The following is a 21,548-nucleotide window of genomic DNA, read 5'->3' on the forward strand; positions in this document are numbered from 1 at the left end:
TTAAAGGTGTACTGACACGGAGGCACGCGCTCTGCATCGACTTCCTTTTGAATGCATTGGACCGAAGAGGGAACTTGGAGGGGCGCATTAGAAAATTATTCAACTGTAGGTACATATTTACCTATTTTTTTAATATATTTTACATTTTGTTTATTATACAGTACATTGATAAGTGTGTGTACCCATGTATGTAGATTTAGAGAGATTTAGCTAACCTCAAGGCAACCGGGTGCTCTGTTAATTTATAACCCACTTATTCCTGGTATGTAGTTGATTGTTGACTGTTTGAGGCAATTCTTGAGCCTCTGTTTACAAAAAATTGCTTACATAACCTGCTGTGGAATGGGAAGAGATGCTTGTTGCAATAGGGAACAGCTGTACCATCTCCAATGCCTTAAATTAAAACTAAGAAATGAATGGCGTGATTGCTTTCAAAAGCTATGCACTCTTAAGGTACTGTCATGTATATGTCAAACTCATCAAGTTGTTGCCAGGAATGAATTATGAAAATGTGACATAGCGTGACATTTGTGATCATGATGAAGCGCTTACACAGTGATATATTTATAGCTTTTCCCTACATATTAACTAGCCGAAACGCTTCATTAAATTGCCATCAGGGTGCAGCTGCCATCAGATATCGCTGCTTGTTGATTGTCAGCTTCACTAAATCCAAACTTTGCTTTAATTTGGGAGGGATGGAGCGGGGGAGATGCGCATACGAAGAATTACAGAGACCATTGTAATCAGAGCTTACAAGGCTTTCTGCAAGCTTTCAGTAAAAGCATGCAGATCAGTACTTGGGCACACAAGCACGGTGGCCTACACACAATCTGTTCAAGTATTTAATTTGGGCTGCTGGATTTCACCACATGCCCAACTCTACTGAAGTCATGTTAAACCTCTTAGTTAGTACAGCCCTGCTTCTCACAACAGGCATGCATAAAGCTTCTTGTTTGATGATGTCAGCTCCAGTTTTCTTTACTTTTTGACATTCAAAAAGTGCCCCTTTAAAGCTGGCTCTTCTTAATATAGGCAACAGCTCCTCTGCACTTTATTTACTCTCCCCATGGGTGTGCAAGTTTACTTTATATTAGCCACTAAACTACCTCATGGTATAAAATTTTAGAGGGGGCTGCATCTGATTCTTTGTCAGGGCGCTTACACAGTGATCCCTCTACAGCCACAGAGATCTACATTCCACTACTGTGCGATAATATGCTGCATCACTAAATACTTATAAGGTCCCAAAGGCGAGACCGATTGCATTGCAAATGCTTGTTTCCATATTCAGTTCTAAAACAGATTGGATAAAACCTCTGTGTTATCAGCCTCTTAGCATTTAAATAATAAGACATATGAATAGGAGGAATTTACTAAAAATGTTAAGGGGGGCTGGTTTTCGTTCTTTAGGGAGTAGACCTTTTAAGGACAGCCTATAAAATGGTGTTGTCGTAATTACACATATTACTGCTTTACAGGTTACATAATTGAGAGCAACCCATTAACGAAGGTCTTGTAAAGATAGTGGACGAACGTCTCATCTCTCCCATGGGAATCTCTCCAGGGAATACATGCACGTATATCTAATAAGTGTACGTGAGCCAGGAAGCATGTCCGAGTTAATATTAACATTGTGGCAAGGCATGAGTCCATTTCAGCTGCAGGATGGACCTGTGTCTTTTATTCATTTTGTTCCAAATGTACATCTTCTTTTAAATATTTATACCACGAGGGGCAGTTTAATCTCTGTAGAAGGGATGTGTATTTATGAAGTGATCTGCACCTGGGACTTCTCATTTACAACATGCGGTTAGGCGGTGGAGTAGTGAAAATGAGTGGTAATCGGTGCCGTTCACTTAAGATAAAATTAAGTTTTCAGGTTTTATTTTCCACGAAAAATTCTCTAGTCAGACGGCCCCAAAACAAGTTTTTCACCACTGGACACAACCTTGAATGCCGCACGGAGATTCATCTCGAACACATACGTTTCCTTGTGTAGATTTCACAAACACCGTGATTAATTTCCCTTCAGAAGACTACGCCTCAGTCTCTGGTAACCTGAAAGAGTGAGGCATAGTGAACATACACTGACAATAAACGCACATCACGCTTCATGAGGCAAAGAAAGCAGCAACTAAACTTACCGATCACCAAGTAGGTGTTTGCTGGGAAACGGCAAGTCCACGGCAGACTGGTGATTCAAAAATACAAAAGCTAAAGGCTCAAAGCGTGCTCTGCATGTCCGGAAGTACCGTAGCTGTTCTCATTGGCCCTGACGCATCAGACCAATAAGAACTCTCCTGCAGTGTACTAACAAGCTCTAGGATTGGCTGATGGCTTTCAAGGCAATCCTAGATCGCTTTGTTTTGGTTCTCCATAGCAACGATTGGAGGAACGGTTGGTGACAGAAAGGCCACATGATTGGCCCAACAATTCTCCCTTCTATAGTTCCCTCTTACTCTTCTGTATAGCGCCTTACTTTCTCTTTGGTTAGCACCTATGTACTGCTTTACTACCCAATGGCACTGAGCGGCTCAGATGTCAGTCTGGTCTCTACTGACAGCAGCACAGCAGGGGATGTTCTAATCCGCTCCACCAGCATTGAACGCAGTTTGGTGGCCAAGAAGCAATGGACCCTCCATGAGAGGCTGCAAGAGACACCCAGAACTTCATACATCCCTCCAGCACTGTCGGCCAACAAACCCCGGGACCGCAGGCTAAATCCTAGGACACTACAAGCAGGTACCAGTAGAGAGAATTAAAAGAGACTCGATCAAGAACTAAGAAAGTGTCTTTAAGGCAGGACCGGCCACTGGAATTATGCGAAAGCGGGTGACCAAATTATGTGGCAGAGTTGACTCAATTATGCATTAAGAAAATGCAAATTATGTAGCACAATGACGCCCAATCGCTGGCAGTATTACTTGAGTGATTGTTCTTTTTTCTCATGTTAACGCTATCTTGGTAAAAGTTATACCTCCATTTGTATCGGCTTAATTCCTAAATAAATCAATCCGCAACTGAAAGATGACCAGTTAACCTTTGCAAAGGCTTTTACATTGATCAGCAACATGCCTGGCAGCGTTTTTAGCCATTTCTGATGCGTTTGACGTTTTATGATTAAAATCGGATCCGCAGATAATGGATTATATGGCTGCAGAATCACATAATTCCAGTGTCCCTGCTTTAAGAATAGACAAAAATGTATGAGATGTTTCTAGTTCTATTGACCTGTATACTTTTTGTGATAAATCATATGTGCCGAACAATGTCTATGCAAATGGCTATCCACCTAGATACAGGGAATGCAGATTCTGTCACTAGGGCACTGAAGGAGTGAAACTGGGTTGGACTTGCCACTCTTACATTTCCCTGTCAGCCAGCATGGCAGGGAATTGCTTTTGAAGCAGCATGGGCTGCAGTGACCCAACCACCATGTCCTCACATCCTCATTCTAGCCGCCACCTCTTGCAGGGTTGGACTTGTTTTAGCATTTTTGTTAGGATTTACATTGGTTTGTAGTCCAGCCCTGGAGCAAAACAATGGAACATATTTTACTACATGGTATTTTATAATCTTTGGCAGGTGATTTGATTATTTCTACTTACCTACAGACTTTTGAGGACAGCTGAGTGGGAGCTTATATACTAATTAATTGATTACGAACCTAGTGATTGCAAAAATGTAATCGTTTTACATTGAGGTGTTTGATGTGTAAGATATTTTTATAGGTTTTTGTTAAAAAGACGGTATAAGCTAATAATACTTTTTGAGTGGGTCTGTCCGTGGCATGAGCTAACATAAGAGGAGTTGTTCGTAAAACTTCAGATAGGTTCAGGGAGAGAAACTGAGGAACCCACACAGAGGAACTGAAGGACGGAAACACCAGTTATCTGGTAACTGGACAGTGAGTGTGGAAACTGGTCAAGTGCCAGGGGATGGGGTGAAGAAACCACACATTTTCTAGGATTCACGAGGAAACAGTACACAGGTTCATTTTAATGGGGCGAGGTAATCATAGATGTACAAGGGCCGGGATGGGGCAGCTTGAGGATAAATCCAAACTTCTCCCTTCACTTTGTTGGCAAAAATACCAAGTTAACTTTAAGATTGATGCATCACTCCTTACACACAATTTCAGGAACAGTGTTCTAGAGGGTTCTTAGTGCTGTTCTGTACAGGTGCAACCTGCAAACCATTCTTGGAAACGTTAATAAGGTCAAGTGGTAAAGGGGCTCCTTCGATATCTGAAGCCTCTGCACTCTCAGAAAGGGACAATAAAACTTTAGCAAAAAACAAGACTTTGATATTGTCTTTTGTTGTGTATTACTATGCTTGACGATCTTCCTGAAGTCTGCAATTGGAATATATTGTCAAGCGGTGTATCTTGGATTATTGGAGTATGCATCCTATTCTAAGAGGATCCTGGAATAAATTCTAGCCTTACGGGGAGATGCACTAGCTTTGCCTGGGGACTCAGACATTTCCTGCCTTTTAGCTTTTAGGTTTTTGTTCTTGTGTTGCTTGATAATCAACAAGGGTAATGTTAAATGAATCAATATACAACAGCGAAAAGAAAACAGGCAAAGCTTGACTTCTCTTACTCGCAGGATCGTTCTTTCTGGGGTAGCTGTCATCGTTGTCTGTGTTAATCATTTAAGATCATGGCAAGCTTATGATGTAATCTCAGACACTTGTGCCTCTACATATCCCTTAATGTCTGATCCTAGTGTTGAAAGTCTGTGACTCTTAATACACGGCTAGAAGACTCACTTACTTTGTTGTAAGACTATTAAACATACTCACCAGACATTTTTTTATTGGAAGATTCTTGTTGTAATGCCCAATGAATTTCATAAGCCTTGAGCAAGAGCTAGTGTTTTTTATTTGGGATGTGAGACTTTAAGTGGTTGCAGGCATTTTCCAGTACTGGTACTGTTGTTTTCCTCTGGCATGCTAGACCTTTAATTTCTCGCGCACTTCATTTAGATAAGCAGCTTGGCTCCCTTGTACACTAAGTTCTCACGGATAGTGTGAGAAGCAGCCAAAGTATACTCCTCGAGGTAGTAAACAGTTTTAAACTCAAATTCTCTTTGACACAAGACAATATAAGTTGCATTGCTTCAGATAACACAAAGCATGATGATCTGCAGTATCTTGGTAAGGGTTTGCATTTTTCTGGCAGTCTTAGTGAAGTTTCAGGTTTACTACAGACAGTCTTTGGGGCAAAGATGCCATACAAAATGCACCAATGTATCAAGTTGCGTGCTTAATTTTTGAGCAGCCCTGCAAGGCTGAACTGCGCAGTGGTTTGAGCCTCAGTCGTTATTTGTTCTGCCAAAGTGCTAAAAAAACCAACAAAATCTGAAGTTAGATCTGAAGTACAAGACCAAGTTTAGACTGCTGCTGGTCAATTCACATGGTCTCATTGCCTAGTAAATGAGGTTGGTATGGATCCGGGATTCGAGTTTTTAGAGGACTGGGTACAGTTCAAAGGGGAAAGCCAGTGGCCTCATTGGGTTGAGTCTGTACTGAGGGACTGTTGGTGCTGGGATATGATTTGAGCCGCCAAATACGTCCACCAAGAGTACTGAACTTAAGAGGCCCATATCATGGTGCTCACCTCATAAAAGGGAGAGAGTGGCCAGGATTTTTGTTTGGAAAAGTCACCCACTGGACTTTGAGTATCCATTGATTCTAAATGCTTATCGTTTGGGGCTGGGGATCTAGCAATTAGAGATCGGGTCCAACACAAATTTTAAGTAACAATGACTCTGGAAATGTAAAGGCCAGAGATGTAACTTAAATGGTTCTCTCATCAGGGCAACACGTAGCAGCAAATGTTACACCATCCTAAAACTTAGACTGAAGTGGAAACATTTTTTTTTTCCTCTGGTGCTTCTAGTGGCCAGCTTCCTTACTAGTGTCATTCATGCAGGCTTCAGTTATCTGGTTCATGTTGTATGTTTCCTAGATGAAAGACCTGCTCCTTTCTTCACGCCAAGCAGTTCATCTTCTTCGTTTTGTCCCAGTAGAAAGCAGCAGCACAGATTTTACTGAGTCCTAGGCCTGATTGTGACCTTGAGCAATATCAGACACACAAAACGTGAAAAGAAGAATGCTTGCATTAGGCTAACCACTAGCAATCACTCCTGTGAACATACCAATTCATTGTTCTTTTACCCAGCATGCTACTTTACTTTGGACCAAGCCATACGCAAATCAGTTTTTACCCTGCTTCAATAGGAGCAGTCCAGCCCGAACTGCCAGCCCAAGTCTTCCCTGAACCAGAACACATGCAACCCAAGACTGGTTTTATCCTGATTGGAGCTCTTCAGTCGAGTGTGGCTTGGTTCCAGTGGCACAGTAAGCACAGGACCCACGTCTGGGCACACCCTTGCCACTTAGGGTGGTACATGAAAAGCACACAAGGTGATAGGCAAATTGCAAGCATTCCTCCCACCTAATTTAGGATACCATTCCAATAAATAGTTATTTTATCCACCATGCCAGCTCAGTTTGCACCAAGCCATATGCTGATCAGTTTTGACCCTGCTCCAATAGGAACAACCAACCCCGAACTTCCAGGCAGATCCTCCCATAGCTGGAGTAATATGACAACATATATAGTCCTATTCATGGATAACTGTCTGAACTATTGCACAGAGTATTGTTGCGAAACATCGCAGCCCAGTGGAAGGGGACAGTATTTATGACCCCTGGGAAAATTACTCCAGGGCCACCTAAACCACAAGATTTGTTTACAATTTAAGTACTCTCCCAATTCGGAAAGATTGCATCTTCTATATTTTTTCTGTTTTGCACGGTAGAATCTATTCTGACTTGGCTAAGCCTTGTATATTAGTTTCAGACACTACTGTACACTCTCGACCAATGTCTTGACTAAGAGACTTTTCTCAACAGAATAAAAGGTAGGTGAGCCCAGATACTGTAGCATACAGAAGTTTTTAAATGAGAGCCATGTGTATTCCTACAGCGCACTAGGCTCTTTTTGATTTTTGGGGTATGGTTCTAGTGCAATGTGCTTCCAAGCTGACATTTTACCCAATTCCCGTGCACACATAAAACAAAAAAAGACACAGACAAAAAACAGTAAAATGACCACATACACATAGATATGATAACGTGTAATTAATCCACATTTAGCTGTAACCTAGTTGTTTGGTAGAACAACACATTGGTTCTGTAGTTTTCAAACATGAAGACACTTAGATGTAATTCTTGCATGTGACATCGTGTACTTCGTCTTACCCTTGTAGTCGAAGTAGTGGGCCCCACCCCGCCTGGCAACGGCTCGATCCCTGAGCCGTTGCCAGGCGGGGTGGGGCCCACTACTTCGACTAGGTTACAGCTAAATGTGGATTAATTACACGTTATCATATCTATGTGTATGTGGTCATTTTACTGTTTTTTGTCTGTGTCTTTCTTTTCCCCATTAGTGACATACAATACACCTGCAAGCAAAGACTACACCTAGGAATCCAGGTGATCTTTTTTCATGTTGCAGTCTGTTAATTATGTAGTCACTTTTTAATTAATTTATCACCATATCCTTGCAGTAGCACTATCTAATATCTAGGTCCTGATGAAAGCAATGGACTCGTTAGTCCCTTTATATTGCTGAAACATGTCGACCATTTTTACATCTAGGTAGATATTTGTTAAATCTACCTTTGCTGCTCTTTTAATATTGGAGGAGCGAGCAAAAAAAACAGAATAAACTTTTCATTCTTGCTCCCTCACCCAATTTTATCTTCACTAAGCACATTTCATCACTAGCACTGCAAATCAGTCACCCCCATATTTACCTACTGGCACTTTGTGACACTCTAATCATATTGGTCACTACCAGGTTTACAGGAGGTTACAAGATCTGACTTCCATCTTTACCGGTAGTGGACCTAATATATGGGTAACAGGAATCCCAAATGATGAAGGGCGGTTCCGAGTGGTGACTGATGGGTATCCTGTTCGGGATCACAGGACACTTATTTATGGTTTTTCATAGACTTTAAATGGGTTGACACAGACTTCTTTAGTTTAATGTACCACACATAGATTTTGTATATAGACCCATTGACACCTCTGTGTTTCTTATAAAAGATATCATACCAAAACAAAGATAAGGGAAATGAAAATTGGACAATAAGGGTGAATCAGGAAAAATAAGGATCCAATGCGTCACTAGACACAGAAGATATGAAATGAATACCTGAATGGAAATGCCAGAGCAAAGGGTAATCTGTGTGGTAACCAAAAAGAAGAAAGAGAGCGGGCATTACTAACCAGAGCCATTAGTGGAGGGATAATGTGACCATGAGAAATAATGGCTAAAAGTCAAGGCCTGAGCCAGCTCTTACCCCTAGACCGGTGATAATTCCAACCCGGTAGGGTACAGGCGAAGCTGTGGGTAAAAAATTATTGTGGTGCTGTACGATGAAACTGGGGAGAAAAAGGGAAAGGAAGTATTGCCATTTGTATCCGTCGTGGGTACCAGTGACCAAAAAGTCAAACCGGAAAAGAGCAGAGGAATATGTGAAATACCTGTCAGGTGAGTAAATCGAGAGGAGTAATCTGTTGGACCAAAATGAGACAAGTGTGAAGAATTGAGCCAAACTCAAAGTTAGAGTCAGACAGAAGGTCATCACTATAACAAAAACCCACCACACGTAAGCTTGGTTATCACCGTAACGCCGGGGATAATTCCAACCCGGCACCACTGTGCTGGGTCACGACGAGTAAGTAGAGACGGTGTCGCTCTAGAAGAAATGATAATGAAACAACTTCGTTTAGAATCCTGTTAGCGGGATGACTACTAACGTGCAATAAAGTGAGAGAAAACTGGTCAGGGTTACAGAGGAAAGAATAGGGTCACATGAGCTCTCGCCTTGAATATTAAAAGATAGTGCAGGACATAAGTCACTCCAGTACAAACGTAGGCCACAAGGTCATATCGTTATCTAAGATAAAAACCACAATGGAAGAAAACGTGAATCAGTACCTGGCTAATTACTACCATGCAACTCAGCAAAAAACAATGCGGTGACATGTAAACTACTTACAAAATTTAGAAGCAGCAGTAGAATAGGTGTTCCAACAGACACAAGTGTGTGTCACAAGATTAATCTGCAAAGGGGGCGAGAAAAAAAGGGGGCACCATGCCTCTCGTAAGTGTGTGCGGCATATGAAATTAACGGTGTCCCACATGCTAGATTAAAATAACCGAGTCGAAGAGCAGCTCGAACTCACTTGAGGGAAAATGACTACTGGCGTCCTGGCGGCTCGGTCCGAAGTGTGTGATGGAAAGGGGCCACCCAGGAAGTAAATGAGTAGGGAGAACATTAGGACAACTAGGCCACGTCCTCGGATTTGGCGTGGTTGTAGTGATCCCGGAAGTAGATAAACGACAATGTTACAGATATAGTGAGCGGCAAGAAAAAAAGGAAAGGTGGCTTGAAAATTCTCTCCAAATTGAGAGACCACTGGCCCTGGGTATAAGGGGCGTGAGAATATAAAAAGTAAAGCGTGAAGCTTACAACACTGAACTAATGGTCTAAGCCTGAAATAAACTCGATCAGGATAGACCTAGTGTTTGTACAGGGCCATTCTCGCACAAGGTGACGCACAAGTCGTCCGAAGCTCCTCACGGAGAAAACACCAGAATGCAGACCAGGCGCAAGCATATTAATGTTGTCTAGATAACGTGGCCCAAGTAAATGAGTACATGGTCCATGTTGTAGGTCAAATGAAAAAAGGAAAATAATTATTTCCTTTCTTTCTCTTTTTCTCATATAGTGCCGAAAGGAAAGGCGGGTAGCACCTATCAAATGACTTTGAGAGTGTGGGAACCACTCTAAAGAAAGGGAAGGAATGTTGCCAATGTAAGATATGTGAAGGAAAGTAACAAAGCAGGAGAGAAGGAGAAACGGTTGCAAATATCTAATTAGGAGAGGATGAGATAATATCTGAGTGGAGATACACCTAGTGGCTTAACTGGTGCATGTGAACACTGATGGTGCATCTACACAGTATATATTGAAGCGTGATTATGACATCATTGTCACACTCATGCCACATTGATAGCTACAGAACGTTCATACATACATGAATCAATATCCTCAATGATACCGAAGACTAAGAGACGGTGACTGCCTCAGCAACTCTGGTTGAGAACTCAAAAACAGAACTTTACAGTAAAATACCAAAATTTCGAAAAGTTGACAACAGAATGCTTGTCAGAATTACATTATTACAAGTATTCGAGCAATTAACAAGGACATCCACATCAAAGCAACAAAACATATCCTCAATCACCCAAGAAATATTGCATCTCAGAAACGCAGTTCAGACCATGTTCGACCATGTGCAAACGCATGATCCACATTGCTTCTGTACGTCTTAGGTGTAATTCTCTGTTGCCCCCACGGGGTTTGGATCAATGGATTCTATTTCAAAGAAAGAGAATTTTTTACGAATGCTGTGCGCTGGACATAAGGCGGCATGTGTCGCTACAGGATATCTTGCATCTTGCTGGTGTAAAGCTCTGATGTGTTCCCCAATCCTATCCTTTAGTGGCCCGATGGTGCTGCCAACATATTGTCTTCCACATTTGCAGACAATTATATAAACGACAAATCTTGTGGTGCAATTTATATTCTTTCTTATCGTGTACATTTTGTTGTTGTAGGTGTGAAAAGTTTTGACTTTGTGTTGTGCCCATTTACAGACACCACAGAAACCACATTTATGGAAACCAATAGTGTGGGGGGTGAGCCACGAATGTGAGCTTACTGTTCTCTGTACCGTGGGACTCAACCTGGTTCTCAAAGTTCTACCCCGTCTGTAAGTGAACTGTGGGCGATTAGTAATACTGTTTGATAGAGTACTATCAGCCAAAAGAATACCCCCGTGTTTCGTGAGACTCTTCCTGAGGGTATGGCTAAGATCATTAAAGTCCGTGATCATACGGACTTTATGGTCGCCAGTGTTCATTTTATGTTTGTTCTGTAGGGTTAGCTCACGTTTTACATTGGCGATTCTGTTTTCTGCTTGTTTAAGATTGCCTGGGGCGTAACCTCTTTTTTGGAATCTAAGCTTCATGTCTTGCATGCAGTTCTGAAACTCTGTTTCTTCACTGCAGTTTCTTTTGGCCCTGGTGAATTCTCCATAGGGAATTGATTTGATTTGGTGTACAGGGTGGTGACTGTTGGCATGTAGTATCCAGTTACAGGAAGTGCTCTTACGAAAGAGACAAATTTCTCATCTTTAATATACAATTCCAGATCTAGAAAATTGATACTGGTTACACTGAGCTCCGTAGTGAATTGCATACCAAAATTGTTGGTGTTAAGATAGGTACTGAAAAGTTCCAACTCTGATTGTGTGCCTGTCCAAAGTAACAAACAATCGTCGATATATCGACCCCAAAAAATGATGTGGTCTATAACATTGCGTTGTATTCCAAATGTTTTCGCTATATGGAGAATTTCTCCTGCACTACATGTAGGGTTTCTCCTTTTGGTCTCCACGCGTGATGTTTAACTATACAAAATGGAGGAGGACATGTGTTCTCCAATTAATTGTCACTCTGTACCCAGTCTAAAGATGACTTTTGTATCATTCCCAACACTGAAGAGTCAGGAAACTACTGGTTTTCCTGACGAAACACGTGTCGGCTGGCTGCGCTGTACAAACAGTATTAAAGAACGAAAGACATCAACCAAGAATTCTGTTCTGCTCGAATTGACACTTTTTATGATATGTTGTTAAAATGAATATGTTGTAGGATCCTTCTACAAAAATTAAGGGGTTATGAGGTTTCCCCTTCCCAGTTAGCACCATACCTTACGCTCCAATCACAGACACTAACGTTAACAAGACGAGCGCCAATCTTCCTAGAATACTAAAACCTTGTTTCCTGCTTCCAAGCTGACATGTCCACAGGGATAGGGCTAAGTCCAGCAGGAGGAAACTACTATTTTGTGCAGGCAGTCGTTGTGTGCCCCCTTTGGACACCATTCTATTTGCACCCAGACTCCCAGCTGCACATGCATTGATCAGGCCAGGCAGAGCCCTCCACACACTTTGGAGGGAAATAACAACCCCAATCTAAGGGTACGCCACAGATTTTACAGCATGAGGGCAGTGGTACGTTGCCGCACCAGGGCTCTGGGTAGAAAAATGCTTGTGCTACTGGCACTCTGGTCAGCAGCTGTACATCACCATGTAGACTTGTATGAAGTGGTATTAGTCCGTCTCAACTCTGAGTGTGCGTAAAAGGGGCACATCACTAAGTCAACAAATCCTAAGCTCTACAATCAAATGTCCCAGTGGAAACACTGAGAACGTATGGTAGGCTACAAAGCATGAAGCAGACCAGAAATATTTGCACAAGAGCACTTTAGAAGTCAGTTCCATGTTCTTTGAGGACTGTTGTCCCTACACTACTCACCGCCTACCCTGGGAGAGCTTCCTTGAAGGAGAAAAAAAAACATATTTTGTAGTGTGAAACAAAATCAGAATTGAACTTGGGAGAGGTTAACAATGAAAGGAACTACTTCACACGGGAGGTAGAGGTATTTTCCACCAGTTCTTTCATTGTCACTGAAGACATTGAATCTTTCACCTCCTTAACGTTCCCTTAAAATGAGGATGTTTGTGGCATCTAAAAGTATATAGGTGCGTACTGGATTTGGTCCTTCTTTGGAAGAAGCCACTCCCCCGTTCTGTTTGTGGATAGGTCATTAGAGAGCAAGGTTAGACTTCTTAAGAAAGAACTATTACCTTCTGAAAGATGACCTTCAGGATACCCAATTGTGGTGACTGCTACCCTATCAAGGGTAACAGCTTTGTTTAAACTATATTCTGGACAAAGAGGGTAAGATCTGAAAGGGCCAAGGAAAGAAAGGGTACCAAGTTCCAGGCTGGTCACTAAGACAGGTTAGTTCATACATCACTGTGGTTTGCTGCAACCTGTGCGGTTGGCTTGGGTGAAATCAGTACCAGGAGGAATTCTCTTTCATGGAATACTTTGTAAGAGAGACAGTGGGACAAACAAAACCAGGGACCTGACCTGAAACCTCAGCTAGGTCCAAATACATAGAATCCTCAATGGATATTCATGTTTGGCATTACTTTTCTTTGCGCAGGAGGTGTAGGACAAAGTCACAGATAATCTTTGAGAAATAAGTTTGCTTGGGACGTTCAGTGGTCATGTATTATGCTCCCAGAATATGGGTGGTCAGGCAATGCCATTGAGTGAAATATAGATTTATTTCTCTAGGCCTCTGTTTTCTTTTCACTTTGTTCAGGCCTATACCTGTTTTACAGCCAACCAGGAGTTTGAGTCCAAACAGTCTTCAACGCATCCCAGCAGCTCATGAACTTGGAAATGTCAATTCAGAAGCAGGCAGAGGCCCTTTATTGCCTCTTCTGTTTTAGTCTTCCGGAGACTCCTCATCTTCCCACACCAACTTTGCATAAAACCTGGCTATCAGGTGCTGTTTTTTCAGCCTCATTTTGTATAGTTTTATGCAAGTCTATCCACATGTTGGGAATAGAAAAGAACCTTGTCCTTGCTAATATTTGTCTTAATCTCTCTAGTAGCGTTATTGTTCATCAAACAATGTGTCATTATCAAAACCAAGCCTGTCTGCTATCTGACATAAAAAATGCAACTAATGCAGATGTGGAGCTTTGTTCATAGAAGGCATGTCTACTCATGCATGCACTGAAGACGTTTCCTTCTAGTGTTTAGTTTATGTCTACTCTTAGAACTAAAAAATAAATAAATATGTGTCTGCCATATCTTGGTGTTACTTCTATTTGCTGTCCTTAGTGGACAGTTTTTTAGTACCATCATTTACATGCTAACAAAGGCTGGATGCTCTAACTATGGGTGTGCTGTTACAAAAGCCGCTCAGTGGCCAAGGGCTACAGAGGAATTTCTAGGGCTCAAACAAGGTGGCAATCGTCTTTTCGCACTGATGTTCTGGAGCCGGACTTACTATGCAAACCTTGAAAAATCATAAACATCTTACTAGACCTGCAGGTCTAGTGACTTAAATTATCTACTCAACCTATTTGTAATGCTCTTGACCCGTAAACTGGTTTCACATGATGTGATTGTGGGCAAATAATTTAATTAATTGAACCACAATTTTCTACATTATCACACGAGAGCACCTTCAAATGTGCGAGTTCAGCATGTCTGCTGTACAAAAAACTCTTTTGTTTGAGTTAATAGACTAAACTTTCTTTCCATATATAATGCAAATCTAGCCAAATATAGGATACACTTGACCCCTGACTTGCCTTTTAGTTAATTACCAACATTTTCATAAGGGCTGCGGCAGGAATGTTTCTCAAATCATGTTTAAAAACTATCACTTTTAATAAATACATACCTAAAGCATAAAGTGTTAGCACTCTGTCATTTGTAATCAGCGGATTTTTCATTGAAATTGCCACAAACTTTCCCACTGTCATGCAGCTTTACTGATAAAACTATATAGTTTACAAACAATGTTTGGAAGTAGTTTCTGCAAATATGTATCATTTGCACATCACCAAGTAAAGTGTTCTGGTTTGTTTTGCTCCTATTTAACTCTTTGTTTGCATCACACTTCTTAACAACCCAAAAATTGGCTTTTGTAATTCCTGATATATTTTGAAACATTTGTAACATTAATTTACAGGCGATTTATTGAAATGTTATGTGTTAGAGAAAAATAACTGACATCTTCAGACAGCTCACTTGCCAAAAACCTCTAAATCTAGTAAGAGAGAGAAAAATAAACCTAATTTTCCAAGCAGCAATTAGTTAAAAGACAAACTGACATTTGACCTCTTTCCTTGAACAGACAGTAAATGTGTCAAGATAAAAACAAGATTTAATAGCATCTTTATTGCTCATTCACTTTCTGAATGAACAGAACACCTGTTCCTTTCCAGCCTAAGTTTACTCGCCAGATGGGAGTAGTACGTGCTAAAAATAGCTCGACCTGATAAAACTTTACTCGCAATTGTGAGTGGGCGAGTAGATTTTTTGAGGCCTGCTATGACACTGCAATCTGGGTGCTAAGTAAACCTTTTTAGCTCTTCACTCTTAGGGTAGCAAGGATGAGCAGTCAAAACTCAACAGTTATACAACACAGGCAATATAACACAGTCCAGCTTAGTGCTTTTTGTTTGGTAAAAAAAGCAAAGTACTTTAATCACCCACCAAAATTAAATATCACACGATATAAGATATATCAGTCACATGGTTCTAAAATCGATTCTACAGGGTTATGATCAGTCGAATATAACAAGACAAGATTAAAGCACATGCTGGAGCAGCTTTCCTGGATTAATAACCGTAGGACAGTTCACACATATCCCACTACTAAGGAGTTCTTATAGGGTTACTTTCATAAAGCGATATCAGTAACTTATTTATTGGTATAAGCACACAGTCCATATTCAGTTCACTTGGTTGTCATGAGTGTGAGGCCTCCTGGCAACAGAATTGTGATCAGTCCTGCTCGCTGTTTCTCCAGCAGCATTGCAGGGATCTGACATGCCTCTTTTTTCTCTACTGTCGGCCGAGAATGCAGCAGCTCTGGTCAGCAATAGCCCATGCCTAAATGATTCCCACCACCCATTGGACAAGGAATACCTGCCCCTCCCCGTGTTGGCAGTCTTGGTTCTGCCAACCACAATGTTATCTCCCAGTAGAGTCAGCACAAGATAGTCTTCTTCTGCTGGTGGGTTTAACCATCATGGTTGCTCTGGCAGTTGCTCTTTGAGGCTGTTGGCTGTGCAGGCTTTCAATACTTGTTCAGGAAACTTGAGGGGAGACTGGGGAATCTCCTTCCAGAATTGAGTTGGCCCTGGTCACACACCCTCAATCAAGTAGATTATGGGAATGCTGGAAAACCCACTTGGAGACTCTAGTCGACAGCGGACACACCTTGATTCAGTCTGCTCTTCTGGGCTGTGGCAGGCTAGAGACACAGACGTTTGGCTTCTTCTTTCTCCCTGTAATGTCAGGTGATCCTCTCTCTCAGTAGGCCAGGCAGACTCCCAGGCATTAGGTAGACCTACAGCTCTTGCAGCAAGATGTTGCAGATTTCAAGTGCTGTCCCCTCATCTCTGGGAGACTGACATTCAGAGATGCAAGCCCTTGATCTCAGTAGTTCTTCAAATAGTTTGCAGAGCACTCCTTTCCTTGAGCATGAAGAACTTGGAACTGAAAGACTGCACCTAGTTGTCATCAGCCTTTTTGAGTAGCAGGGGCGAGACAAAAGGTACACTCCCTATCTGGAGGATGACCTTTGTTCTACAAAGGAGAGTCCACTTCCAGGCCACGAGAAATCTGCCCGCCCACTCGCTATCGTGAGTAAGAGTTTTTCAGGTCAAGCTATTTTTAGGGCCTACTGGTCCTCTCTGGAGAGCTGGCGAAGAACAGGTGTCTGCTCATTCACAAAGTGAATGAGCAATAAAGATGCATTTAAATCTTGTTACGTTTGCTGTGTGTTTAAAGACAGAGGTTCAAATATCAGGCTTTGTCTTCTGACAAATTACTGCTTATTTTATCCTGGAGAGTGGTTTTTACTTGTATTTTCTGACTGCAAAAGTTAGAGGATTTTGGAAAGTGAACTGTCTGGCAGTCGTACTGTGCACACATCATTTCAATAGCTTATATATGAACAGTACAAATGTTTCAAAATATATTTCAGTAGTTAGAAATGCACTATTTTGTAATTCCAAAGTGAACTGGATTTTAATATGTTCAAAACAAATCAATACTTTGCTTGTTGATGTGAAATGGTAAATATTTTCTAAAACTAGATTTCCACACATTAGTGTTTGCATCAGTAAAACTGCATGGTAGTGGGAACGTTTGTGACCATTTCATTGGAAAATGTCTGCCTGCTAATGAGAGTACGCTACTGCATCATTCTTTAGTGATAATTTATTAAGAGAGATTTTAAATACAAACTACAAAGCATTCCTGTCCCCTGCTCTGATGACAATTCTATTAGTGAAGTAAGAGGCAAGTTGGGGGTCATGTGTACCATATATGTGGCCTAGATTTGTATTCTACATGGAGCGAAGGTTTAGCTATTAAATCAAACAAGAGCTTTTTGTACAGCACACATGCTGAACTCATGTATTTGAAGGTACACATGCTGAACACATAAATTTGAAGCCAGTCTCGTATGTGGCAATGAAGAAAAAGGTGACTCTGAAATAAAATATTTGGCTAGGATCACACAATTCGAGGCAAGTTTATGGGTCAAGTACATTGCAGTTAGGTCGAGTAGGTTATCCAAGTCACTAGACCTGCAGGCCTGGTAACATTTTTCTAATTAGTCGAGGTCTGCCTTCCTACCTTTCCACAACACCATCAGCCTATTGGTTCTGCTCATGAATTATCAGCAGTCCTTTGCTAAGAAGGTCACTGCTGCACTTAAGCAACTCTTTCTCTATCCTTGCACGCTTCAGTGTCTGAGTCCACAACTTCCTTCTCGAGAATGCAAGCAAAACATTTTGTCTGCATGGAAAGGCTGTATCACATCCTCCATCTTGTCCTAGGCCTTACCCAGTGGCATTCAAAATGGATCCCACTGGTCTCTGAATTGCCTCACTGGAATAATTAGGTTCTGCTAACAGTCACTACGCATACAGCACACATATGGCATGCACAGCGCAGGGGAATTAATATGGCACGCTCCGCACTGGATCTGGGCATTATATTGAAGCGGAACTTTTCAGTAGCGGGGCCTGTAAGCACCACACTTGTCCCAAAACCAAAAATGGTCTGTTTGCCACTATCGATCAGAAGCACAGTACGCTGCCACCACAACTTAATGTACATGTCTTGGGGCATGGATGGTAGTCCCATGTGAACTGTAGAGTTCATCTGCTGTGTCTCTTCAGACCTTGGCTCCTGGCCATGGTGCTCATGGTCCGTTCAAAGGTCTAGTCGTCAGTTGGCACATGGGATTACCTTATTTGTCGGCCTGCTCAGGGCAAAGTTGTATCTCTGTTTTACCATGCAGGTCCCACCAAACTTCCATCTCATATCTGACTATCTGGAACCTCCCTCCATTAGGGAAGTCCAGTCGTAGGATCTGCCTAACCGGCTGTAAAGTTCAAATAGATTCCCAAGCTGCAGCCTAGCTTTGTGGTCCACAGTGAAGTCCAGTCCTTTTAAGGAAATAGACCAACTCAACAGTTTAGGATTCTCAACCTTCATGACCATCCACGAGAGGCTTTTGATCCTTCTGGACCTCAAACATGGGACAAACCAGTAAGGATAGAACCTCAGTATCACCCACATCCTGCCCATATAGTTTGTTTATATATTTATCAGTTTAGGGCTTCATAAAAATAACTTTTTTATCTATCTACTAACCTTTTCATTTCATTGCTCTCAGTGCTACGAAAAGTAGTCAATTAAGTTCCATTTTTCTTTATTGTTTAAATCTTTTATTGGTTTTCAAGACAAGTGACACAACAAAAAACATGACCCCCAGCTCTCAAAATTATCTTAGTACAGACAACAAGTGTCGTGGGTAGCGGTGGTACTGTAGAATCTGCATGGAGCGGGTCTGGTGAAGCTGGTGACAGACGGCGTTGAGAGAAGCAAAACAACAGAAAAAGCCCAACATTCCCTCCCCCCACCCCTACTCCTCGTCCACCAAATGGGATACAAATAAGTGGAAAAAGGGGAGAGGCTAAAAGAAAAAGGGGGAGGACAGAGTACCTCGTGATTCATCGTGGTCTGCGAGACCCGCGCGTGGAGCTCGCCTGCGGTATTTGTGTATCCGCCAGGTGCAAGAGTCGCAGATATCTAGGACATGTCTGTAGGAGAGTAGGGTCTGCTTTCCTATGGTCACCCCATTTTTTTGCTTTTTGCTTCACTGGTTTTCGACTTAATGTGGCTGTGGGCCTGCTAATCAGACCCACAGCCCTGCTGTTCTCTCTCTAAATTCACACCATGTACTTTAGGTACATCACCAATTGGGATTTGGGTCACTCTTATGAGTCCCTGTACAGTGTACTATAGGTACCCAGGGCATAGGTGCACCCAAGGCCTACCAGGGGCTGCAGCATATCTTTTGCCACCCCTGGCTGGCCATCCAAACTGACACAACTGGCTGATCACTCAGCTGGGGCAAGGTCGTGTAATGACCCCTTGCTTAGATATAGTATTCCTATGTCTAACCTTAAATCTGGACACAAATGCACCTATAAGTCACTCCTAAGGCAGGCCTTAACAATCCTGAAGGCAGAGTGCTTGGTTTTATGTGAGATGGTGCTCTACCATGAGCTGAGCCTGTCTGCAGCTTTCGGAACCATGTCCTTATAGCTGTTCCAGGATATTGCCATACCATATACTCTGAAGTGCATTATAATCCTCGCGGTTATTGCTAACTTTGGTTTGGCTTTATCAAAACATGTCGTGTAAGGTGTCGTACGCTTTGAAATACTACCCCCTCGCCAGTTCTGGCGACGGGGGTAGCATTCCACCCTTCTAGAGGGAAAAGACATGTTACTTCCATTAATCCCGGTTAAAGTTAACCAGAGCCTCAGCATCACAAAATGGATGCTGCTGCCACAGACACAAGTCTGACCTCCTGCTGCTGGGAGTCCTTCCAGCGAGGGAGGCTTGGACAATAGGTTTCCTGTCACAGGGAGGTGCTAGCACCACCCCAGAGAGGAGATATTGGATTGGGGCAGGGAAGGATGAATGAAATGAGACACTGCTTGGGGCACACAAGTTGTCCCATGCATAGTCCGGTTCAAACCGGTGCTGGGGCACTCCAGCCCCAGCTCTGGCGCGAAACTGGACAAAGGGAAAGGGGTGTAACTACCCCCTTCCTGGGTCCCACCCATAGGAGGGACCTAGCAGGTAATCCAGCTCCTAGATTTGGTATATGGGTAGGAGCTGTGTCCTTAGACTTTAGATAATCCCGAAAGAATCTCCCTTGTGGTCAAGGAGTGACCACCCTGTGCAAGCAGGCACCATCAAGCGCTCAACGGTTTGCTTTGTCGTTGCTCCCGCCGGAGCTTGAACACAGAGCCTGACAAGACCCGGACTTCCAGACATCCAACAGCCCGATCCACAGCCACAGCAAAGCTGAGACCCGTGGAGCCGACGAGAGACGTGGGACCGGCCAGTTTGGAAAGCCAGCGAATTGCTTTCTGTGCAACTTCTGAGGCACCCTCGAAGTTATGCATTGGGGATTGAGAAGCCCCGAGCACCAACTGCACCGAAGATCACCTCTCCACACCCACCGAGTGCTGCGTGGGGCCCTTTTGCATTTTACTGCTCGACGCGTCTGTCCGGTCACTTGCCCGTGCTAGTGGCCTCTGCAACGACGAAACTTTGAATTTCCAATGCTGGTCTGGTTGCTCCAGACTGGCCCTTGATCCCCTGAAAAGGAGCAGCCCATCAGACCTTGCTGGTCTGATCCAGAAGCCATCTTCGATTCCTGCTTGGGTTGCATTTGCCAAGGCCTGTTGATTACGAATCGAGAACCGACACCGCCATCAGCGAGAGCCTTCGTGGGACAGTCCGTGCCCAGCTCCTGGTCGTCGTCGACACCTCCTGGTCCACGTGGCAGCGGAGACAAGCTTCACGACAGCACCTGATCTCATCCCGACATCGCCTGGTTCCTTCCTGGTTCCGTCCTGGCCACTGGCTAGTGACCCAGACTCTGTCCCCTCTGCTTTCAGGTACTCTTCATCCTCGATCCACCCTTGGATCCAACCAGACTCTTCTCTCCTGGTCGCCTGCAGCATCTTTTCTCCAAGGCTCCATAGAACTCCACGACGAAACCCGACACACTTTGACACCTATGCACCCGCTTCCTGTGGGTGAGGTATCGCGAGTACTGCGGTGCTCCTGTAAAGAGTAACTCTCCTAGTGTCCTCGTTTCAAGTAGTTAGCTTCTAGTCCAGTCGGAAGACTCCCAAACCTTTAACTTTCTAACTTTACGCACCCATTGACTTCTATGTGTGCACGCGTGTGCATTTAGACACTGCACCCGCATCCTGTGGTTCTCCTGCTCCCTAACTATTGTTAGTACAGTGTAGCCCCAGCGATTCCCAAGGCCCTAGGCCTTACCATTGTTCGTGACGTCGTTCTTATACCACTATTTTCGTATATGGTTTAGCGGGCCACTAGGGCCTATCCATATTTGTGCAACTTATTGTATGCTATATTAAGCTATTTGTTATACGCTTGTGCTTCTGTCCTCATAAAGAGTATAGAGGGTTGTTTTAGAAATAAATACATATATATTTTGAATATATAACCTGTGTGGTGTCCTTTCATTTGGTATTAAAGGGATTGCTTATGGTAAAACAGCTGGCTTCACATGCCCTCTTGAGTTTATCCTGAGACTGCTTTTGTCCATGCTACCACTAGGATAGCTGGTCTATAAGGTTGACTTTACAACTATCACCATAAGGGTTGTTTGGACTGGTGCAAGGTGCTCACTAGAATAGTGAACATCATATACCAGGCC

General features: G+C 42.9%; 1 protein-coding gene and 1 long non-coding RNA gene across 4 annotated transcripts in view; one reads left to right on the forward strand and one right to left on the reverse strand.

The window, feature by feature from the left end:
* Nucleotides 1-2,200, reverse strand: part of LOC144781500 (uncharacterized) — a 35,314-nt gene extending 33,114 nt beyond the window's left edge. Inside the window, exon 1 of the long non-coding RNA XR_013601002.1 lies at nt 2,148-2,200. This is a non-coding gene — a long non-coding RNA (uncharacterized LOC144781500). The remainder of the gene's footprint in view (nt 1-2,147) is intronic.
* KIAA0586 (KIAA0586 ortholog) overlaps nt 1-21,548 on the forward strand; it is an 813,007-nt gene that overhangs the window by 95,375 nt on the left and 696,084 nt on the right. For 2 of the 3 annotated variants that reach the window (XM_078660377.1, XM_078660378.1), the window contains exon 1: nt 2,400-2,745. The exons of the other annotated variant lie outside the window; for it this stretch is intronic. In XM_078660377.1, the coding sequence (XP_078516503.1) occupies nt 2,523-2,745 (223 nt within the window). In that variant the 5' untranslated portion in view covers nt 2,400-2,522. Of the gene's footprint in view, nt 1-2,399; nt 2,746-21,548 lie in introns of those variants that run through there. 3 annotated transcript variants of the gene reach the window in all.

This window comes from Lissotriton helveticus, chromosome 9 (genome assembly GCF_964261635.1).
Source record: "Lissotriton helveticus chromosome 9, aLisHel1.1, whole genome shotgun sequence".
NCBI classification, from domain to species: domain Eukaryota; kingdom Metazoa; phylum Chordata; class Amphibia; order Caudata; family Salamandridae; genus Lissotriton; species Lissotriton helveticus.